Source organism: Papio anubis, chromosome 14, assembly GCF_008728515.1.
Source record: "Papio anubis isolate 15944 chromosome 14, Panubis1.0, whole genome shotgun sequence".
In the NCBI taxonomy this organism is placed as follows: Eukaryota; Metazoa; Chordata; class Mammalia; order Primates; family Cercopithecidae; genus Papio; species Papio anubis.
In genome coordinates, this window is record NC_044989.1 from 100108266 (window position 1) to 100130846 (window position 22581).

The window sequence follows — 22581 nt, forward strand, 5'->3', positions numbered from 1 at the left end:
CTTCCGCTTGGGGCGGGGCTGGGCTGGGCTCCCGGGGCCGGTCGGCGTCTGCTGCTGCTTCCGACCCCCGGCAGGCGCCGGTATGGAGCTTGGGGGTCACTGGGACATGAGCTCGGCCCCCAGGCTGCTCTCGGAGATCGCAGAGCCGCAACAGGAGCGGAAGACAGGAACCGAGGCGGGGGCTGCCGACTCCCGTGCGGTCCGAACCCGCCGCTTCCTGCTCTGTCTCTACTTGGTAGGCTTCTTGGTGAGTGCGAGCGTGGGGCTGGGACCAAGTGCTGACTGTGTTCGGGCCTCGGGACCCAGGCGGTTCTTGGAGCTCCCAGGGAGTGGGAACCCGCAGTTCGCCTGGCCAGTGCCTCACTACCTATCAAGCTCCACTCTTGCCGCATCACCCACTTCAGTCTGCATCTGGCCACACTGCTTTATCGCCGCTCTCGCGTTCGCTTGCTCCCCGTTCGCGGAGCCTCTTCCCTTCCCTGCCTTTAAAGAAGCCCTGGTACCAGCCTCAGGTGTGACCAGGTGTTAAATGCTGTGGCAGGTGCAGCTTTTGCAGGGCGGAGAACAGGGACTTGGGCAAGCTTGGAAAAGCCCAGCTGCTGCGCGGCTGCTGGTGAGGTAGAGACACGCAAACCTTTTTACCACAACAGGCAGGGGAGGCCGCTGTTGATGACCCCGCTTGGACAGATTTAGGCACATTTTCACTAGGGTTCTTGGTTGACTTGAATATTAAACAACGCAGATCAGAGTGAATTTTACCGATCTGCCTTTCGACAAACTGCGCATTGCACAGCATAAGTTTGGTTTCATCGTGACGTGTGTGCGTGTGGTTTGCTTTTTTACCAGAACAGGCTGGGGAAGCCGCTGTTGATGACCCCACTTGTACAGAATTGGGTGCATTTTCACTAGAGCTCTTGGTTGACTTGAATGTTTAAACACGCAAATCAGAGTGAATTGTATCCATCTACCTTTGGACAGTAGGTGTGCATTGCACAATGTAGGTTTGGTTTCATCATGGTGAGAGTGTGTGTGTGCATGTGTGTGTGCGTGCGTGTGTGCACGCGCGTGTCCTGGTTTGCTCCCTGAGTGCTAATTTCCTACGTAGAATGGAAAGTTCAGTAAGCTGATTCATGGCATTTCTGAACACCTGCCATGTGGTAGGTGCTGTGGAGCTCCACTGTTGTAATCCACAGTTCTGCCACCAAAGAATTTAGTCTTACAAGTAAGCTGATGTTGGTAGTTTCTGGGCCATTATCTGCAAGAACCCTAGATCCACCTCTGCACTCCTCCCTTTCCAAGGCTAGGCCTAATTCAGTAACCCTGGGTGTGAGCTAATCCAGTATCTTGAGGACAAGGGAGCTGAGATAAGTGTCAATGGGAGAAGGCTACCTTTGAGGCCGTGAAGATAGTATCTGGCACTGGACCCTGGCGAGGAGGAGTCGTTTTCTGCCCAGATGCAGGTCAAGACCACCACTTCTCCCAGTCTCATGCAGTCTCCATGCCCCCCACCTCCATGCAACGTGTTCAACCGTTGGTAACAACTGTGTGTTGATAATAGTTAATGTTAATAGTTAAGACCATCATGAAAGCATTTTCACCAAATTGCTGCAAGCCCAGAAGCACAAGGCCTTCAGGGAGGGTGGCTTTTTAGAGAGGATTTCTCTGCCTCTAGGGCCATTGCAGGACCCACCCTCCAGCTCCTTGCCTTTAACTTCAGAGACTGGCACTCCTTCTGTCCACTATCCTTGAATCTATTAGTTCATTCTCGGTATGGGGATGCTTAATTCCACTTTTCAGTCTAGGCACCTAGAATTCACAACCGGTAAGTATGGGTGGTTCTTGGAGAGGAGTTGGCTGACATCCTGCCTTTTTAGATATGGGTCCCAAGCTACTGCTGTCCTATCTCAGAAGGGACTTGGACTGGTTCAGCCAGATGAAAACATTCGAGCCCTTACCTGGAAAGTCCAGACTAGGGTTCAGAGAATTTGGAAATGAACGTGACTTAGAATTCAAAATGGTTTTAGTATTAGAATAAAAAAAGCAATTCACAGATCATCTGTTAAGGTCTACTTTCCAATACAGATTTGAATATTCACAGTTTCTCAAATGTTTATGCTGTGCACTTGGCAAGTCTAATCTAGCAAGCCTGATACAGAGTTTTAATAACTTTAATAATATATTCAAGGGAAGCGTTAGGTGTCTCATATCTTACGGGAAAAGTTTATGGTTTTCCAAAAGTTGAGAGAGTAGGGATTTTTTTAATGGAAAATATTGTAAACAATTAAAATATATGAAGCTTTATATGAAAGTCACGTAAAGCTACCTAACAGGTAATTGTTAGGTGACATCTAAGGAATATTATACATAATTTAGTGGTTTTTTTGACGTATTTAGGGATGTAGAGACCTCTAAGATTCTTGGACAAATGGGTTCCGAATGGGAAAGGAAGGGAACAAGATTAGAGAAGTCATTTGCCAAATTGTTCTGTTTTAGCAGTGTGTGTCCTTCCGGGCTTTAATTTGTTTAGGAGGGAAGACCAAGATGACCCTTGAGGCCCATTTTGTTTAGGATGCTTAGATGGTGATGAGATCTATTATTTCAACCACTTTTTTCCCTCCAGATACTTGGTGAGATTTGTTTTCCATCCCATCAGCTTCATTCAGGTGATAATTCGTTTTTGTTGAGATAGTCCAGTCATCAATAATTACTGGGGTTCCTACCCTGAAAAGAGTCCTGAAACTTTTGAGTGTACATATTCATCAATTTTTACTGAAAAATGTTCATGTTCAGTGAAAGTTTAAGCGGCCCCTTCTGACATGATCTTTTTATGAAGTGGTGACATGCACATGACCAGCTGCCAAATGCAGTGATTTTGAAGAAGCTGTGGATTCAGAAGCAGAAAGGAGTGGTCTTTTATAGTAAAGGAGAAGACAATTTTAGAACAGAACTTCCTGAGAGGAAAGATTCAGTGGGAGGTCTCCTTGGAAGAATATAGTATTTTTCAGACTTACCACATGCTAAAGTAATACCAACTATCAGTTATTGCTTTTGTATCTGTATTTTCATACTTACCTTTCATAGATCTCAGCCTCTTGAACTAAGTATTTCTCTCCATCTCTTATTCAGGATAACCATTTTATTAAATGATATGTTGTACTGGGACTTTTTTTTTTTTTTTTTTTTTTGGAAAAAAATGTTATTGGACAATCGAGTTTCCTTTTCTGAAAGATCCAGAAGATTCTGGCTGCTACATTTTGAGTCTTTTAAATGTATAAACATCAGTGGGCTGATGAGATGCAACTGACAGCAAAGCCCAAAAGAAACTGGCTCAGACCCAAAGGAAATTTTAAGTAATCACAATATTGAAATAATAAACCATCACTCTGGTAATGTAATTTTAAGAGCTAATTATAGTCACTTGATATTAGATAACAGGGTCATCTAAAGATGTAACCGTGGAAAAGGCCCACTGAAAAGAGTATGTGGAAATTTATATATCTATAGTTATATGAACGCACAGCTACCAGGACAGGAAAGGGGGAACAAAAGATTAACTCTGAGCTCAAGGAAAATACACATTTCATGTGAGTTCTTTCTTTCCAACTAACCAGGTTTACGAAAGAAGGAATTCAGGTCAAGTATAATGAAAACTGTGTGTGTGCAATGTTTTTTCTCGCACTAAACCAACTGTAGCAGGTAACCTAGTGAAGTGAGAATAAGAACAAAATTAAAGGAAAAGTTAATAGTCTGTCTATTAACTCAGAATACCTAGCAAAAAGGACCTGTACTTATCACCAGAACTGAAGAAGGCAGAAGACGTGTTTGAGCTTACACTGTTTTATCAGGCCTTTCTCAAGCATTATGCCACTTAATGCTCATCATACTTCTACCAGGCAGGTATTACTGTTCTACCCTTTGCAGATGACAACACGGAAGCTTGATAACTTTAAGTAACTTTCCAAAGACAGATGTTTAGTAAGTGATGGAGCTGGAATTGGGAACTGTCTGCCTGACCCCAAAGCCCATTCACTTTCTGTGACTTAGCTGCAAAACGTTGGCCTTTCCCCAGTGCACCAACTTTTTCCTTCCTGCTTTACTGAGCCTTTCTTCGCAGGTATTCTTTTATAAGCTTATAAACCACAGGTCCTAGGACATTAGCCACTTTCACCAACTCCAGAACGAAACATATTTTTAAGGAAGTACTAGTTCACCAATAAATACAAATTATGACTGCATTTTTTCTTATGACTTATCCACAGAAAATATGGGGGTTTTTTGTTTTTTTTTTTATCTGTTTTGTTTGAGGAACTTCTGTAGCATATCCTCCTCGATTGTAAAGTTAAAATGGATCCCAGGTCAGACTAATCCAGGCATTTGCAAGTGGCAGCGGATTTGTATGGCATGCTATGGTATCCAATTATGATTTCTTAAAAATTTTAGATACTGGTTTTAATTTTTAAATTAGTTTAAAATTTTAGGTTTCCTAGTTTGAAAAATACTAATTTGAGTCCATCAGCATTTATTTTGTTTTAGGATTTGTTTGGTGTCAGCATGGTTGTGCCTGTATTGAGTCTTCATGTCAAGTCCCTTGGAGCAAGTCCAACCGTTGCTGGAATAGTAGGTGAGTGGTCGATACGGCTCATTTTTAGAGCGCTGAATTTTAAATCCTCTGAACCAAGTACCTGAAAACAGTTCAGTCATGTAGCCAAATTTTATCCAAAGGTAAGTGGGAAATGAGATAAAACAAATTTCCAGAATATTTTAAAATAGTACCCTATAGCAAATGCAATTCCTTTTTTTCTAGACGACCTATGTTCAGAGAGATTTTGAGGTTTGAGCACTATAACCAAGTCCCATGCCACTAGTGGCAACAGGTACTTATGGAGCCTCTGCAAGGAACTGGCTATGTGTGTAAAAGGGTAGGTGTATGTGGACTCCTGCCTACAGGAACCCTTAAACTAATGTGAGAGACCAGGAAAACATAATCTGCAGAAATTATATCCTGTGGGAAAGGGTTTGGGTGAACATTAGCCAATTAGTTGCAAGCTTCTCACACCATCACCAACACATCATAGAGACTGTAGGGTTTCTCTGCCTGTGCAGCATAAAAATTCTATGCAGAAGTCATTGATCTACCAAAAAGGCAAGAGATAGCAGGGCTTCGGACTATGCTAACTAATGAGAAACTATTGAGACTAACAGCTCTTGATCTTTCACAAGCCACACGAGCAAGTGTTTGTAGATGGTCTTGTACATAATATTTGTTAAATCGTGGTCCAAGCCATGATTTGTATTTCCCTTGACAAATGTATTTGTAATTACACTGAACCACCCGGCAGTGTGAAGTTTTTTGGGAAAAGCAGATGGGGCATGTTGCATGATAATGGGGGTAAAAGAACTCTGTAAAAAAAAATGTAAGTTCTTTATAAAATTAAATCATTTTATAAAACTGTTAAACATTAGAAACATAAGAGACAATGTTAAGATTTTAAGGCTTAGTAGGATTTTTCCAGAATTTACGTTTCTATTCCCCTGAGTACTCTCTATGCTGTTTCATAAGTTGAAGCTACACAATCTCATATGATGGAAAGACAATCATAGAGCGTCCATAAGGTCACCTTTTGCCTTTGTTCTCTCTTCTGTTTACCCTCAATTTTTTGAAAACCTTTTATTAGAAATTGTATTACTTCCATTTTTCCATGTAGAAAAAAAAAGACGTGAGATAATTTAACACAAAAAGGTCTCTTATCGTAATGTTCTTCTGTTGGTTTCTGTGTAATTGTTATCACATTAATCCATTTTTGTGATAGGTCTAGCTGATTTTATTGTTACTGATATGTTTTTACAGGCTCCTCCTATGGCGTTTTGCAACTCTTTTCTAGCACGTTCGTGGTAAGTTATCTTCCATTGGGTGAAACATAATCACGTGTCTCATCCATCACAGATGTAGTAAAATTGGGGACTTGAAGTTTAGCAAAAAGTGATAGATTTGGGATGAGAACACCTTTAAATTGTAATATGTTCTTCCTATAATTCCCTACATTTTACGGGCAAAAAGAATGTAAACAAAAGTTGTTACCAATTTTAGGCCGGGCGCGATGGCTCACGCCTGTAATCCCAGCACTTCTGGAGGCCGAGGTGGGTAGATCACGAGGTCAGGAGACTGAGACCATCCTGGCTAACACGGTGAAACCCCGTCTCTACTAAAAAAAAATACAAAAAAATTAGCCAGGCGTGGTGGCAGGCACCTGTAGTCCCAGCTACTCAGGAGGCGGAGGCAGGAGAATGGTGTGAACCCGGGAGATCGCACCACTGTGTTCCAGTGTGGCCGACAGAGCAAGACTCTGTCTCAAAACAAAAGTTATTATCAATTTTGTTATTTATTTCACTTCATTGACAGTAATCAAATCCATTTATATTTCTGCTATTCCATTTAAAGTTGTGTAGTTTGAACTCAGTAAAAGCTTTTGTATAAGACTTAAGTGTATAGACAGAAGGGGACATTTGGATTGGCTGATTGTATATCTGCAGCATGGAGTAGAAAGATCCAGAGGTGGCCAGGCATGGTGGCCGGCACCTGCAGTCCCAGCTACTCGGGAGGCTAAGGTCAGAGGATCGCTTGAGCCCAGGAATTCAAGTCTAGCCTGGGCAACATAGTAATACCCTGTTTCTAAGAAATAAGAAAGAAACACAGATTCAGTGGTGACCTTGTCACTGCCCTACTTCTGACCACTCAGTTGTTTGAATTTCAGAGGCCTTACCTGATCGTCCCCTTCCCTCTCCCTGTGCAGTCTACTGTGATCCCTCTGGTCTGGAGACCTCAGTGTCCAGTGGTTCAGGCAGTTCAGTAGAATAGCCTGTTTAGTCTCACAATTGTTCAGTAGTGACTTTGGTCTCAATAGCTGACCTGGGGGTCTCATATTTAAAGAACACAAAGTGTACTTACAAGAGTTGCTTCCTTGTAAAATACATTTTTAAAAGAAATTCAGTCAGATTCCATAATAAATTCTTAAATAAGTAAACAACTACTTCCTGATTTATCTTTTATTGAAGTCTTTCTTATATTAGATTTCCATAACAATAATAGTTTCAGCCTCATTTACACTTTATAGTAACCCAGCAAAGTAGTTAGGTATATTCCTTTTATATAGGAGGAAATTAAGACCAATTAAGACCCACATAGGTTAATTTGACTAAGCCACCTAATCTCAGTATGTGGACTCTAAGCCCATATTATTTTTTTTCTAGGAGTCATCTGTCATTGCCTTAATGGTAATAAAATGGTAAATAGGTAACGAGTTATCAGGTTGTACAAGAGAGCAGTATGCTTGCTTGTCAAGCAGAATGTCCTATTTCATGTTCTTTCTTGTGAGAGAAAAGTTTGAGTTACATCTTAGTAAACACCTTTTCTCTTTATTTATAAACTCGCTCCCAAAAAAGCTGATGTGTGTGTCTGTTAGAGCTATTAGGCCATAGCGTATGTTAATTCTTTAAATGGTTTCTCCTTCTGAACTCTGGTCTTTCTGAGATACAGACCAGGCTTACTTGCTCAATTTTTTTTGTACTCTTATCAGAGCACCTGGCAATAGTTAGCACTTTATGAATGTGAATTTTTATTGCTAACTATGACTCTGCCCTTTTTTTCAGATTTTCCTTTGTTGTTTTATGTTTGTACTTACATGGAACATTTCATATGTCTTTTAGCTGAAATTCAATGAATACCTTTCTTAGAAAGCCTTAAGATACAGAAATGTCCAGTTAAAATTTCCTTTTTAACCCATACTTTTGTAAGCACGTATTTTAATTATAAATTTTACTAAAAACATTTTAATTTTGAGAACAAATCTCTATAAAGAAAAAGTATGTTCTGTCAGATTTGTCTAATGTTTTTAAATAAATGTATTTTAATAAAAAATGATCCATTTATTAAGTACCTATGTGTCAGGCCCTGTTTTGAGAACTTTATTTCCTCTAATCCTTATAATAACCAGCCTCAGAGGGTGGTTGTGGTTCTTTAGTGACTCATTTTATATTAAGTGTATAGAAAGTATTGAGTGGAGAAGGTAATCTCTGAGGCAGATATTATTATTCTTGTTTTACAGGTAGAGAGACTGAGGCATAGAGAGGTTAGCTCCTGTGTCCGAGGTCATGGTGGAAGGAATGATGAGTTCAGCGTTGAGCCCAGGCAGCCAGGCTCGGGGTCCAGGGTGTAACTCCCAGATTATCCCACTGCCCTGTGAATACAAGGAGGCTGGTGACCCCTTCCCCAGATCAAAGGAGTGTGGGGAATTTCTAAAATTCGTTGAAATGAAAATTGGGGATTAGGATTGAAGACACCTGTAGGAGGATGACAGTATTTTGGAAGATTTACCTTAAAAATACTTTATAGAAGAAGTTTACATCCTTATGTGAAGTGATCTTTCGGGTCCTTAAGAAAAAGATGAACATATCAATAAAAATGGGGAGAGGCCATGAATAGGTACACTTGGCAGTTAGCATGGAGGAGTGGCCTGCTGAGATTCCTTCCACGGTTAGTGGAGAGGGTGAGGAATGGTTGTGGAACATCGCTGAGGAAGGAGGGACGCAGGAGCCAGCCTCAGTCGCCTCCCAGCCGGGACTAATGGAGACCAGCCCATTGTACTGGAACTGGGGGTCATCCAGGGTTTCATACAGCTGGAGGGACCCTGTTCTTAACCCTTTTACACCGTGCTCCATTGATAGTATACTGTTTGGTAATTGTTGTTTTAAGGCAGTGACTTTTTTTTTCAAACACAGCTTCACTCAGAACGTCAGTATGTGAAATGGCAGGCGTCCTCCTGGGCCACCGCTGTGGCCTTGCTCAGCATCCTTACTTGCATAGAGTGTTCAGAAGGGAGCTCTGCCGGGCAAGTTTCTGAGGCTTCCCAAATGTGGGAATTCTAAGGAGCAGAAATGCTGCCTTATGTGCTTCTCTCGAGAGAAAATGCAAATAGTACACAACCTTTTAAAAAATTATCAAGAAAATAGGCAAACATAATTTTAAAAGATGCTGCTTAACCAATCTGTAGATTTTCAACATTGACAGTAACAGTGCTGGTTGAAATAAGGGGGATTGGAGACTGTTACTGTTCTAATTACAGTATATATGGGATTACAAATCTTTCCAGAGAGTAATTGGTCAGTATATGGCAAATGCCTAAAAAAAAAATGCCTGCATAGAATTGGAGCAACTCTAATTCTAGGGGTTTGTTCCAAGGGAATTTTTAAGGGTATCTGTGGAGAGTTTGCTGTGAAGATGCTTATTGTAGCATTATTTATATTTTTGACAAATTTTTAAAGAGCAAAAATCTAACAAAACAGTTTGTTAAATAAATATTGGTATGTAGTGGAATAAGGAATATAATTAGAATGGTAACAAAGGCAAAGTTTTAATAACATGGAATGATGCTTAAGTCATATTAAGTGAAAAAGCACGTTACAAAATAGAGCATATTGTATGACCATTTTGTTAAAATATAGGTGCATTTGGGATTATGAGGTATGTTTATATTCTTCATTTTGTTTTTCAGTATTTTCTAAATTTTTTAAAAATGTACATGGTGTCTGAAGAGCATAGTTGTGTAAAGTAATGAGAGTGAAGAGAATGAGGCTTTATAAATTATACTTTATCATCTCTCCTGCCTTTCTTAGCTACCAGATCATCAGACTTTTTTGTTTGTTTGTTTTTGGACAAAGAAAAATACATTGTGTTTTTCCATTCACTGTGTGTGAAGATCAGAGAAAATAACTTACTCTGACAAATGGCATCATGGAACTGAGCATTTGAGGATCTGACACTGCGTCTTCTAATGGTTTCCACTGGTCACTTTGTTTTGGTCATTTGCATGGTAGTAGTTGTTACTGCGGATGGGGTCAAAGGGCTTTTTCTTGCTTTCCTCAGGGCTGCTGGAGCGATGTGGTGGGAAAACGGTCTTCCTTGCTGACTTGCATTCTACTCAGTGCCCTGGGCTATCTCCTTCTCGGAGCAGCCACCAACATGTTCCTGTTTGTCCTGGCTAGAGTCCCGGTAGGTGAGTGACTTTTTTTTTTTTTTTCCCCCCAAACATAGCTTCCTCCAAAACCTCAATATGTGAAATGGCAGGCTTCCTCCTGGGCCGCCTCTGTGGTCATGCTCAACATCCTTCCTTGCATAAAGAGTGTTCAGAAGGGAGCCGTGCCTGGCAAGTCTTTGAGGCTTCCCAAATGTGGGACTTCTAAGAGGCAGAAATGCTGGCCGTGTGTATATGTGTGTGTGTGTGTGTGTGTGTGTGTGTGTGTGTGTGTGTCTCTCTCTAAAGCCTGTTCCTGCTGGACATTGCCTCTTTGATTAGCACTTACATAAAGTGCTCATTACAATGGCAATTGTGGCTATAAGTGACACCAGCAGCTGCTGGCCATTGAACATTTAGCACGGACCAGGCACTCCGCTATCTTGACCAAACCTGGAGTTGTACTTGACGGAGCCCCTTGCCCCTCAGAGCCTGTCAGCGTGGATGATCACACTGCTGTACTGGGACTTGTCTCCTTCCTGTTGATCTTGCTTTACATCAAGTCAGTAAGAATTTATGAAGTGTCTTTGGCCAGCACTGAGGGTCCCGTTCTCTCCCTTGGTGAGCCTGTAGTTTTGTAACTGGGCTTCCTCACATCAAATTGGGATTCACCTCTTTAGCTTTCCTGTGGCCTTCTTCTGTCTGACCGTCAGTTAGGGGGGACACTGGGATTATGATACAACAGCTCATGGGTGAGTTTGCTACTTCTAGACTGGTCTGGGCTGTTTTTAACATTTTGAACTAGCTTTTATTTTGTCCATTTTTTGAAACACCTCCTGTGAATGCCGAGTAGTGCTTGGTGGGTAGATTATTCCCGTAGAAGCTCTTTGTTCTCTCTTTGCCATTCTTAGCAATGAGAGGAGTTTCAATGTCTCTCTCACTGTACCTGTCAGAGCACTGGCAGGCTTTGCTACCCTGCTCGACAAGTCAGGGCACTGGGCACCATCCCGAGTTTTGTTAAACTGCTCGCTTTTAATTGACTCCCCGAATAAATAGAGCATCAGATAACTCATTTTAACATAGATGTGATGATCAGCTGGCTCACCTGGGATTTCCACACCATTTCTGTGGAATATATACTTTTTTCATTTACTCTGAAAGTCTGCAGAGTTCAGCCCCCAAAGTTCTTAACCATGCCTTTTTGTTGACTAGATAAATGCTTTATGAAGGTCTTTGCTTGAATGTGGTCAGTTGTCTTTACAAACCCCAGTACCACACACAAAATCCAAGTGATAGCCATTGTACGTGCATCTGGTGTTGAGTTTATTGTTCTTGGTGGGCAGCGTGCCTTTCTGCAGTGTAACACACTCCACCATTACGTGGTGTATACTGTTGATAATTCTAAAGAAGCAGATGGGGAAGATGAAGAAGAACCTAGAGTTGTTACAAAATGCATTGAGATTTATGGGGAGGATTAAAATGTTTTGTTTAATAGGAAATGAGCCTGGGCTTAAGTAGTGAGAGTTCTCTTATACGAACTGTCACTATAATCTTCACCAATGAGCGCTATACATAAAAACTCCTCCTTGCCCATGTAACCTCCACAGTGTTTAGTGGTCTGTGAACAGGAGCAAGCCATGGGGGGCTTCACAGGGTTCTGCTTCACAAAGTCAGTTGTGGATTCAGATCCTGGTGTCCTAAAAATGAGCCACTGACTTCGAGTCAGTGCCTGAGTTTTAAGTGCCTGAGTTGGACACCTCATTTTCCATTCCACTCTGTCCACCACCCCAACCTCTGAAAGACAAGAGAAGCTGAGGCTGGGTTGCTTGTGGGAGACTCTTACCGCATGTATGTAAAGTGAACCTGACATCAATACAATTTCAAAAAGAATCATAGAATTCCTGCAAGACCTATCGAAATCACGTTCTGGCCCAGTCCTCTCTGATGTTTACGAAAACAGGTCTAGGGAGAGTCCATCTACCTAATTCCAAAAGAGATTTACATATTTGCTTTCCAAAGAGTCTGGCTATCAGGCACACAACCACACTACTTTTGAGGCAGAGCTGGGAATAGATTAGTAGGACGAGTGTGTTGAAGCACTAGGCGGCAGCACAGTGATGTGCAGAGTGGGACTGCCCACGGGAGATCACGGAGAAACGCTGTGTCACATCACACTTGAGTGATTCACGCAGATCCGCCAGCCGCATTTATTCAGTTTCTACTATGTGTTGATCAAAATAGTGGGCTGCTGGTTACCAGAGTCTGTCAGCATGTTTGCAAGTATGGTTGTTCTGCACATGGGGGTCTGGGGACATAGGAGTCAAATCCCATCTGCAGAGATATGAGGAGTATAGTTGTCAGTCACTTTTATTTCTTATTAGAGGTTGTATCACAGCATTCAATTTGTTCAACAAATTCACAGGCCTCTTACTGGTAGAAAATCCATTGGTATTGGTTCAGTGATGGTGCTATCAGATTTCTCCTCACTCCTTGTCCTCTCCCCAGCTCCGTTTCTCTGTTCCTTGGTTTATCCTCAGGGTCAAGATTAGGGCTGGCCATACAGTAGGCATGCAGTAAATATTGGCTCAATGAGTTAATGTGTAAAGAAGGAAAACTCGCTTTATGGAAGCCACCGTGAAATGCAGTTGGGTAACTGGGAGACACCTGGGAGGTCATGACAGGAGGTGGGCAAGCTGAGGGCTAAGGGACTTGGTTGCCAGAGATAAGGTGACCGACTAGGATCAGAGTGCTAGGCCAGGAGTCCAATTATGGTGGGATGGAACCAGCGGACCTCAGAGGTTCAAAGGAAAGATCAGATGCCTTGGTTGTAAAGTGGTGAGCATAGCTGCCTTCCAAAGAAACCGGAGATCAGAACTCCATCGGGATAAAGGTTAAGCACAGGATCATAAGTGAGATACTTGTGGTCTGGACAAAGTTACAGAGACTGCTTCCCATCCCCTTGCAGGTATTTTTAAACACACACTGTCCATTTCGAGGGCTCTACTTTCTGATGTGGTTCCAGAGAAGGAACGGCCGCTTGTAATCGGACACTTCAACACAGCCTCCGGTGTGGGCTTCATCCTGGGCCCCGTGGTCGGTGGTTATCTCACTGAATTGGAGGATGGGTTTTATCTCACAGCCTTCATCTGCTTTTTGGTCTTCATTCTCAATGCCGGTAAGTTGACAGTCATGAGAAGATTGTTTTGTGTATTCATACTGACCAATCTACCTACTTTTCTCTTATTTCTTTGCAATTAGTTTTTATCAGAATGAACAGACTCACCGTCTAAAAGCGAAAGTCATTTTGAGGAACCCTCCTAGTGTTTTCCGTAGTGGCCGGTACCAGTTTACATTCCCAAGTGTGCCAGTGTTCTCTTTTCTTTCTTTTTTTTCTTTTTTGAGATGGAGTTTTGCTCTTGTTGCCCAGGCTGGAGTGCAATGGCGTGATCTCAGCTCACCGCAACCTCCCCCTCCCAGGTTCAAGCGATTCTCCTGCCTCAGCCTCCTGAGTAGCTGGGATTACAGGCATGCGCCACCATACCTGGTTAATTTTGTATTTTTAGTAGAGACCGGGTTTCTCCATGTTGGTCAGGTTGGTCTCAAACTCCCGACCTCATGTGATCTGCCGCCTCAGCCTCCCAAAGTGCTGGGATTACAGGCATGAGCCACCGCACCCAGCCCAAGAGTTCTCTTTTCTCCGCATCCTCATTAACACTTATCTTTTAAAAATGTGTCTGTATTTGCCCTCCTAACATGTGCGAGGTGATTTTTCATTGTGGTTTAGATTTGAATTTCCCTGATGATCAGCGACATTGAACACCTTTTGTTTTCCCATTGGCCACATCTTGGAGAAATGTCTATTCAGATTTTTTGCCCATTTTTAAACTGAGTTTTTTTGTTGTTTTTTTTTTTCTTTCCTGTTGAGTTGAAGAAGTACCTTGCATAGTTTGGATATTAACTCATTATCAGTTGAATGATTTGCAAATCATGTCCACGGTGCAGGTTACTTTTGGCTTTACGGATTGTTTCCAGGTTGTCTTTTCACTTTGCTGATTTGTTTCCATTGCTGTGCAGAAGTGTTTTAGTTTCAGGTAGTTCCATTTGTCTATTTTTGGATTGGTTTTGTTGTTATAGCTAAGAAATTATTGCCAAGGCCAATTCAAGAAGCTTCTACCTTCTGTTTTACAGTTTCAGGTCTTATGTTTGTCTTTAATCCATTTTGAGTTGATTTTTATCTTTAATCCATTTAAGTTGATTTTTGTCATGTGTGAGGAAGGGATTAATTTTATTCTTCTGCATGATACATGTTTTAATTGCAATTTAAAAGGGAAATCTTTTATTTTTAATGTATTTAATGTAAATTTAAATGTAATTATGGAAATAAGAAAGAAAGACTATGCCGTCTCCTGCTACAGACCCCCAGTGGCTTCCATCACAATGGTGCACATGCCTCACAGCTGGCACAGTGGTAGGTGATGGGCAGACCCTGCCCCTGTCTCTGCCTCCCTCCATATATTCTGGCCACGCTGGCTTTCTGATCAACCATATGCATGCCAGGCTCATTCCCATAGGAGGGCCTTGTACCAGACCAGTCCTCTACCTGCCACATTCATCCCACATCTGTTATCGACTCTCTCTTTTCATCATTCAAGACGGAAATATCTGCTCCCTTAGGCCTTCTCTGACCATTCTGCCTAAAATAGCTTAATTTTCTTCACAGCATTCCTGAAATTATGTTATTAATTTGTTTTACTGCTTACATTCTGTTTGTCCCCCCAAATCAGTAGGCAGACCCCATGAAGGAAGAGATTTTGTCCTATTTACTCACTGTTATCACCCCTGTGCAGAATACACTTTGGGCCGGGTTCAGTGGCTCATGCCTGTAATCCTAGCACTCTGGGAGGCTGAAGTGGGAGGATTGCTTGAGCCCAGGAGTTCAAGACCAGCCTGGGAAAGATAGAGTCTACAAAATTTTTTTTTTAATTAGCTAGGCATGGTGGCACATACCTGTAGTCCCAAATCCTTGAGAGACTGAGGCAGGAGGATTGTTTGAGTCCAGGAGGTCAAAACTACAGTGAGCCGTGATCACACCACAGCATTCCAGCCTGGGTGACAGAGTGAGATCTTGTCTCACATAAATACATACATATATGGATGCATATTGGATGCAGGGCTAGTTGCTTAAAATGTCTTTCATCTTCTTCGCTTAGAGAGTGGTGCATGGCTGGCCCTTGGATAAATGACTTCATAAACGAGAATTCATGCTAGGCAGTTTTCCTTACATTTAATGATATCGTACTTTACTGCAGCTTTTTGAATCTTCATATTCAGGGTTCTGTTTTGCATGATGCCTTCCATGTTGGGTTAGGATGTCAGACTCAGGAAGCAAAGTTCATGAGCTTATTCTCCATCCTCACAGAAATACATTATGATTTTTTGCCAGGAATTTACTTAACCTGTAACTTGAATCAGGAGGGGAGGCCTAATGGATTCACATAAACCTAGATAAAACAGTCTCAAACACGTGCTTCATTGATGTGACCAGGTATCTTCACATATAAAGGAAGGTACATGAATGTGGTATCACTCAAAATTGAAAGTCCGCATATAACAAAAAAATTGGTTATGGATTTCTATTTTGGATCCTTCAACAACAGTGCCATTTAATACGTTGCCCTATCTTAAGCCTGTAAATGGCTCTAAGCAGTTAGGAAAAGGTTCTGCTGCAAGTGTTCCCAACCACAGTGGCTTCAAGGAAGAGGAACTTGTTTTTCCCAAATAAGAAACTTGAGGATAGGCAGGCTGGGGCCAAAGTAAGAAACTTGAGGATAGGCAGGCTGGGGCCAATAGAATAGCAGAGGAGGAGAGGGAGGAGGACCTGGCTAGGCAGCACACAGTGTCCCACTTAGGGCTTTGACCATTCAGTGCAATGAACATAATATTGTGCTGCTTTCTCATCCCAGTCTTGCCATCCTTTACCCCCCAGTGACTATAGCTGTTTTCCTCAACGCTTTTACTCCGTTCGCTTTTTTTTTTTTAATTATTTTTTGTTGTATAAGTTCTAGGGTACATGTGCACAATGTGCAGGTTTGTTACATATGTATACATGTGCCATGTTGGTGTGCTGCACCCGTTAGTTTCTTATATCCTCCTCTGGTCTGCCACTTTGCCTGAGAAAGCCTTTTCATCGTGATTTCTGTTCTTATGGTTAAGAACTCAAAACTCTGGAGTCCGACAGACTCAGGTTCAAATCCCTGCTTTGCCAGCTTTTAATGTGACCCTTGGGCAAATTGTCTCCCACTTTTTCATCTATAAAATGGGATAACAAAACACATAGCCTTGTTATGAGAACTGTAAGAGGTTCTGAATACAAGCAGCTTACCCCAGTGCCTGAGGTAGGATTTCATAGACCTTGTCTTGTTAATATTTTCTTAGCGTTTCACACTTAAGAACTCCATGAATATTGGAAGATTGGACAGATGGATGGGTAGGTGGGTGGATTGCTTATAGTAAGCACTCAACAGAAGTTAGTTGCCGTCATCATCATCCTTTTTATTATTTTAATTCTACTTTTTTAGTCCATCAGCAATAATTCTTTCACATTTTTATCAATATTCTGTGTAATGTTCAAGGGCCCTTTTAAGATTGAATTATCAAAAGTCCACATCCACGTTCTCATGTGTTTGGATTTCCGTCGTAAATTTGTCTGTGGCTGAAGCACTTTCACGATATTTGGAGAAATGACACACAAATGAAGTTGCTGGAAACAACATGAAGCGGCTCTGAATAGCCACTGGTCTGAGTGGAACTTTTAAGTGCTAAAGAACTGAAAAAACAGTAGGGTAGAGTTTGGAAGGATGTCCTAGAGTGGCAAGTTTGAATTCAGTTTTAAGAATACTTTTGGGCATGGATTGGCAAGAGATCAACAGGCAAGAATGTGCTAGTCCTATGAGGACAGAGGTGGGATCATCTGAGTGGTGGTTAGAGCCGCTGCGTAAGGTTGTATATGTTGTGGTCTGTGAAAATGGTGCCCCCTGAGGTTTTGCAGGTGTGACCTGCACAAGCACTAGGTAACCCTGACTTGGAGCAGATCCAAGCAGGTGCTTCCCAGGGAGAGTTGGCCAAGCTGTCCCTGTCCGTCGGTCAAGCCAAGGCAGGCCGTCACATATGTAGCAGCCTACACTTGCCCCAGCATGGCCCTTGTATCGCAATCTGGTTGCCTCTTTTCTTATCTGAACCCCTTTTTAAGTTTTAGTGTCTTGAGTACAGTGTTTTCAGAGGCCTTGTCTTTGTTAATACATTTCTGTGTTTAGCACTTAAGAAGCACTCCAAGAATACTGGATGTCTAGATGGTTGGATAGATGGATGGATGTTAGGCGGACAGACAAACAATGAATAGGCAGATAATTAGAAAGTTAATAAGGGAAGAATTTAAATTTATAACAATTTAGATATGAAATGATGAAATGTAGAAAACTATCATAGGGAGGCTTTTGAGCTGGGAGAAAGCAGTGAGTATTTTGTAGGTATCGTGATGTTCTTTTTTAAAGGCGAAGAGTCTTTTGCCAGAATCCTGACGTCAGAATAAAGCCATAGGAATGGTGAAAGACTAGATACAAAAATACAGACTAGTAAATTTAGTATCAAAATATAGGTTAGTAATCTAACACAAATAATTGTCCCTTCCCCAAGGAGGTGGTTTTTGGGTTCAGTGCATTCAGTGCTTTAACGGGTCTCGTGCCGTTTTAACAGGTCTCGTTTGGTTCTTTCCGTGGAGGGAAGCAAAACCGGGCAGTACAGACAAGGGCTTGCCATTGCGAAAGACCCACGTGCTGTTGGGAAGGAGCCATGACGCAGTGCAGGAGGCAGCCACCAACTGCGGAGCCAGGGCCAGCAAGAAGGCTGCCCGGCCCTGGGTCGAAGTGGGGTTGGCCTTGCGGAACATGAAGAACCTGCTCTTTTCCGAAATGTGGGACATATTTCTGGTGCGCCTGCTGATGGCCGTGGCAGTCATGCTGTACTACAGTAACTTTGTCCTGGCCCTGGAGGAGCGCTTTGGGGTGCGGCCCAAGGTGACAGGCTACCTCATCAGTTACAGCAGCATGCTGGGGGCCGTGGCCGGCCTCGCCCTGGGGCCAATCCTGCGGCTGTACAAGCACAACTCGCAGGTACTGCTGCTGCATTCCAGCATGCTCACCTGCGCACTGCTGCTGCTCTACTCCTTGGCCCCCACCATGGGTGCAGTTGTCCTCTCCTCCACTCTCCTGTCCTTCTCCACTGCCATCGGCAGGACGTGCATCACGGACCTCCAGCTGACCGTGGGCGGGGCCCAGGCCAGCGGCACCCTCATTGGTGTGGGGCAGTCTGTGACTGCGGTGGGCCGCGTCATTGCCCCTCTCCTCTCGGGGGTCGCCCAGGAGGTCAGCCCTTGCGGCCCCCCAAGTCTGGGCGCTGCGTTAGCCTTAGTGGCCATTTTCATAATGTCTCTAAACAGACCACACTCTAGTGGTGATAGGAATGGTAAATTAAAAAGTGAGTAGATGGATTTGGATAACGTAAAGCAACAAAATCTGAGGTGGTTGAATGAGGGCCAGCGGCCATGAGGAGAAGGTCACTTTGGGAAGGGTTGGGGTGGAAGGGAAATATTTCTGGGTGGGTGTGAGCTCTTGGGCTTCCAGGTCAGCCCTTGGCCACGCAGGTAGGCCTGCAGGATGATCAGAAGTCACGGCAACTCATGGGAAGGTTAAGACTGGAGCGAAGCTTTTCCAAGGCGAACATATATTCAACGTTTACCTGAAAGTCTCTTCTTCCCACCTGGGCTAATGAGGTTACACTTTTCAAGGGTAAAAAAACTACCAGCTACAGGGTAGGGAAGTGGTGGTGGAATAAGAGAACATGATACATGGAGGAAGGGAAGAAACCACAAGCATTTCCCTACTAAAAAACAGGGTGACATGTCAGTCAAATTCTGATCAACTGGAACTGGAGTTTCCAGTTAAATTCCATACACTAGGAGGGAGTTTTCTATCAAAATCCTGCAGATTGAAGAAGCTGGTTTATTAGAACCAGGCTTTCGCTTTTCAAAGCTGCTTAAAAATCAGATACTGACCTCCCCCCTAGAGATGATTCAGTGGGCCTGGGTGGGGCCAAGAAATCCGTGGTGTTTCGTAAGCACCGCTGGCGATTTCTCATGGCGGTAAAAAGGACCACACTGAGACTGCACTGATTTTGATTAAAGTACATAGGCTTGGCTGTTTTTACACAGCTAACTAAATTGGAACTCTTAAAATTGTGTTCATAATCACAGTGTGTTACCCCTTTCCCAGCTCTCAGCAGTTGTACTGCATGATGGAGCAGCAGGCCCCTGGGCCTGTTCCCTGTGCTCCCGGCCTCTGCCAGCTTGCTCTGAAGTTGGACTAAACCACCTGGATGCTGGGCATGCCAGCCTGCTCCTGGAAGCCTGCATTCCAGTCGGGTTGCTTGTGGTGCTGACAGAACCCAGTGGTGAAGCCAAAGCACAGGAATGCTTTTAAAATGAACAGTTTATGCAGAATAAGGGTCAGGTGGCATGCCAGACCAGAAGAACTTGATGCTACCGTGTCTTGTGTTAAGAATCATTTCCTTTATTTTATTTTCAGTTTTATGCTTGCAAACACAAGCACTCTGTTGATCAACAGGGAAATATTTGGATGCGCCATTTCTTGTCTAAACTGGAATTTCATATACAGCGCCCAGGGGGCCATGAGAGGCAGAGGGCCAGAGAGAAGGTGAACACAGCCTTGCAGGGAGACATGCGCCAGGCAGGACGACCACTGGGATTACATCAAGTATTAATCAGAGTTACTTAAGGGCTTCCTCTCAGACAGTTGAAGTTCACATTACTTTTCTCAACTAGTCCACTAGGATGTTATGCCTGTCTTCAACTTGACACATGCATAATGTAAGTATTTTAGTACACTACAGTAATTTGTCATGTCTTTAATATTTATTGTTTTTGTAAAGCAGTAAACATTTCTGTATTTTAGAAGTCATGGAGTAAAATCAAATATTTATGATAAATAATTGCAAGTATGTTTTAGTTTGAAGATTGTCCTTTTACCTATCTTACTTCAAGGAAAAATGGGACTTCTGATTAGGTTTTACAATTGTGAACTTTTATGTAAATGTTAGGTGCTTTTGAGGCGACCAAACTATTATTAATATACAAAATGGCCTTGCCCTTAAGGAGCAAACTAAATGTCATGAAGATTAGACTCAAAAGGCAATAAATGATCAAGGGTTTATGCAATGAAATAGAATTTCAGAAGAGTTTGGATCTCAAAGATTGTCCCTCACTCTTAGAAATAGGCAAGTTTCTTAAAAGCCCTTATAGCCGTGTTTGTATTTTAAAAATCGTAGCACTTTATTTCTGAAGTTTAAAAAGCCCATAAACGTAATGAGTCTTTATAATCAGACACATGGAAATATTGAAAACCAAAGACTGATCTTAGAATATAGAATAGAGAGACATGTTTGTTATTCTCCACTAGTGACTTTAGTATTTTGTTAGGTGCTGTTTTTTAGGTACACCTTTTCTCATGACTCCTTTTACTTTAAAGTGTAGACCCGGAGACCAGGAGCATCAGCATCACTTGGGAGCTTGTGAGACCTATGAACGCTGAAGCTCCAGCTCAGACGTGTTGGGGACCATTTTAATAAGATACCTAGCTGATTTTTTGCGCAGTAAACTTTGAAAACCCCTGGTCTAATGGGTAGCATTTGTATCACTTATGGAATATTTATCTCAGGGAAATTAAATCTGCTCAATTAACATTTGTGGTGTTTCGTTTTTTAAATTCTCTTCAATCACTTCTGTAGCCCTTTCCAAAGTGTCAGGTTGAGCCACATGAAGTCGCTATTTTTGTAAGTCACAAATATCTTCATAGGGTTCAACTTACTATTCTATGGGATCTTGTGTTAGAAGTATTGAACTTTCCTGAAATGTCTGTGAAGGAAATGGCACCCTTTCCAACATTCTGCGAGCCATAACTGCTTGGGAACAGGTCTCTGGGATTTGGGTTCCATAGAGCGGAAAGTGTGCCTCTGCCCTCATGTCTAGAGGGATGAATAAAATTCTGAAAAGGTACAGGGTGTGCCTGGTCACAGGAGTCACCTGCAAGGCTCCAAACTCAGGCTGGATGGCCCCTTGGGGAGTGAATTTTGCAAGAGTTGCACCTGGGGCCAACAGAAGGAGCTGGAATCACTAGTTCTGTATCCTGGCTGCATGCCTTAGACCACGGGAACCAGACTCTGAAGCACCCCAGGTGTTTCTGTGAACATCTGGAGTTGGAAATCACTGAGTTCAGAATGAATTCGGCTGCCATGCTCAGGGGTTGAGATTGATTGGACGGATGAAGGGGAACGATGGAAGAATTCCTGCGGTAGAGTGCTCTGAAGACACACGTTTTAGAAAGAGCTCTCCAGCCACAGCAAGGTGGATTCACTGGGGGCCCAAGGAGCAGTCTGGACTCTGGGGCAGTAACTTTAGGGGGTCCCTAAGGGAGAGCTGGTTGTGAGGACAGGGACAGCAGGCAGAGGTTGTGGCCCTCAGGGAAACTGCAGGAGAGGCTTTGAGTGATTCCCAGATGCTGAGTGTGCAGCTTTGAGGAATTTCGTTGCTTGGCATCTTTTCCTGAAGACACTTCTGTAAGATATTTAGAAATCTATCAAGAGTGAGAATCAGCCAAGTCAGAAAATTGTAGGCATTTGGGCAACTGTATTCAGAAAACCATTTTTTTGGAGTAAAAGCCATGAGACTGAATCTCCATGCCTCTTTGCACCCCAAACCTAACTTCATAATAGCCTTCATGAAGTCTCTAAGACAGTTACCACAGATTTAGCCAGGATGATGTGTGACACAGCTTTTCTTGGGACGGGTTGGTGAATTAAAATAATTTTTTTTTTCAGCCCTAATTATTTGTTCTTGAATTTGCCAGTCACATGATAATTCTCTTCAAAAAAAAAACTCCTTTATAATTGTAATGAGGTACTATCATTTCTTCTTATAAGTTGTATTTTTAGAAGTTACTGATGTATCTTGCCACGTATTTCAATTCAGGATCCAGAAGTGCTTTGAAAAATGTAATCTCCAGTATGCTAGAACACATCATAACAGTAAAAACAAGGCTTTGGCTTTTAAAACCATTATGCAGATACCAAATATATACGTAATCTGACATTTATACTGAGGGCCAGTAAATAGAGGACAGTTAATCCTTGGACGACGCAGGGGTTAGGAGTGCCAAGCCCCCAAAACAGTAGAAAATTTGAGTGTAACTTTTGACTCTCTAAAAATTTACTACTAATAGCTTACTGTTGACGTGAAGCCCTACCAACAACATTAATAGTCAGTTAACATGTATTCTTATGTTACATGTATTATATACTATATTTTTACAATAAAGTAAGCTAGAGAAAAAGTGTTAAGAAAAAGAGAAAGAATATTATTAAGTGGAAGTGGAATCATAAGGGTCTTCATCCTTGTCACCTTCATTTTGAGTAGGCTGAAGGGGAGGAGGAGAAGAAGGGGTTGATC

At 42.5% G+C, this 22581-nt stretch overlaps 1 protein-coding gene across 5 annotated transcripts; it reads left to right on the forward strand.

The window, feature by feature from the left end:
* Nucleotides 1-20: 20 nt before the first annotated feature.
* MFSD9 (major facilitator superfamily domain containing 9) lies at nt 21-22011 on the forward strand. Of its 5 annotated transcripts, XR_002516896.2 has the most exons (7): nt 21-247; nt 4534-4621; nt 5849-5892; nt 9920-10049; nt 12973-13182; nt 17760-19947; nt 20606-22011. XR_002516896.2 is itself a non-coding variant. In XM_003909065.4 (6 exons), the coding sequence occupies exons 1-6, from the start codon at nt 83-85 to the stop codon at nt 18545-18547; spliced, it is 1425 nt and encodes a 474-aa protein (XP_003909114.1). In that variant the 5' UTR covers nt 21-82; the 3' UTR covers nt 18548-22011. The 5 variants fall into 5 exon arrangements, 4 of the variants coding, with proteins under 4 accessions (XP_003909114.1, XP_009183126.1, XP_009183125.1 ...); XM_003909065.4 differs by having other exon boundaries at nt 17760-22011; XM_009184862.4 differs by having other exon boundaries at nt 50-247; nt 4517-4621; nt 17760-22011.
* Nucleotides 22012-22581: the final 570 nt, after the last annotated feature.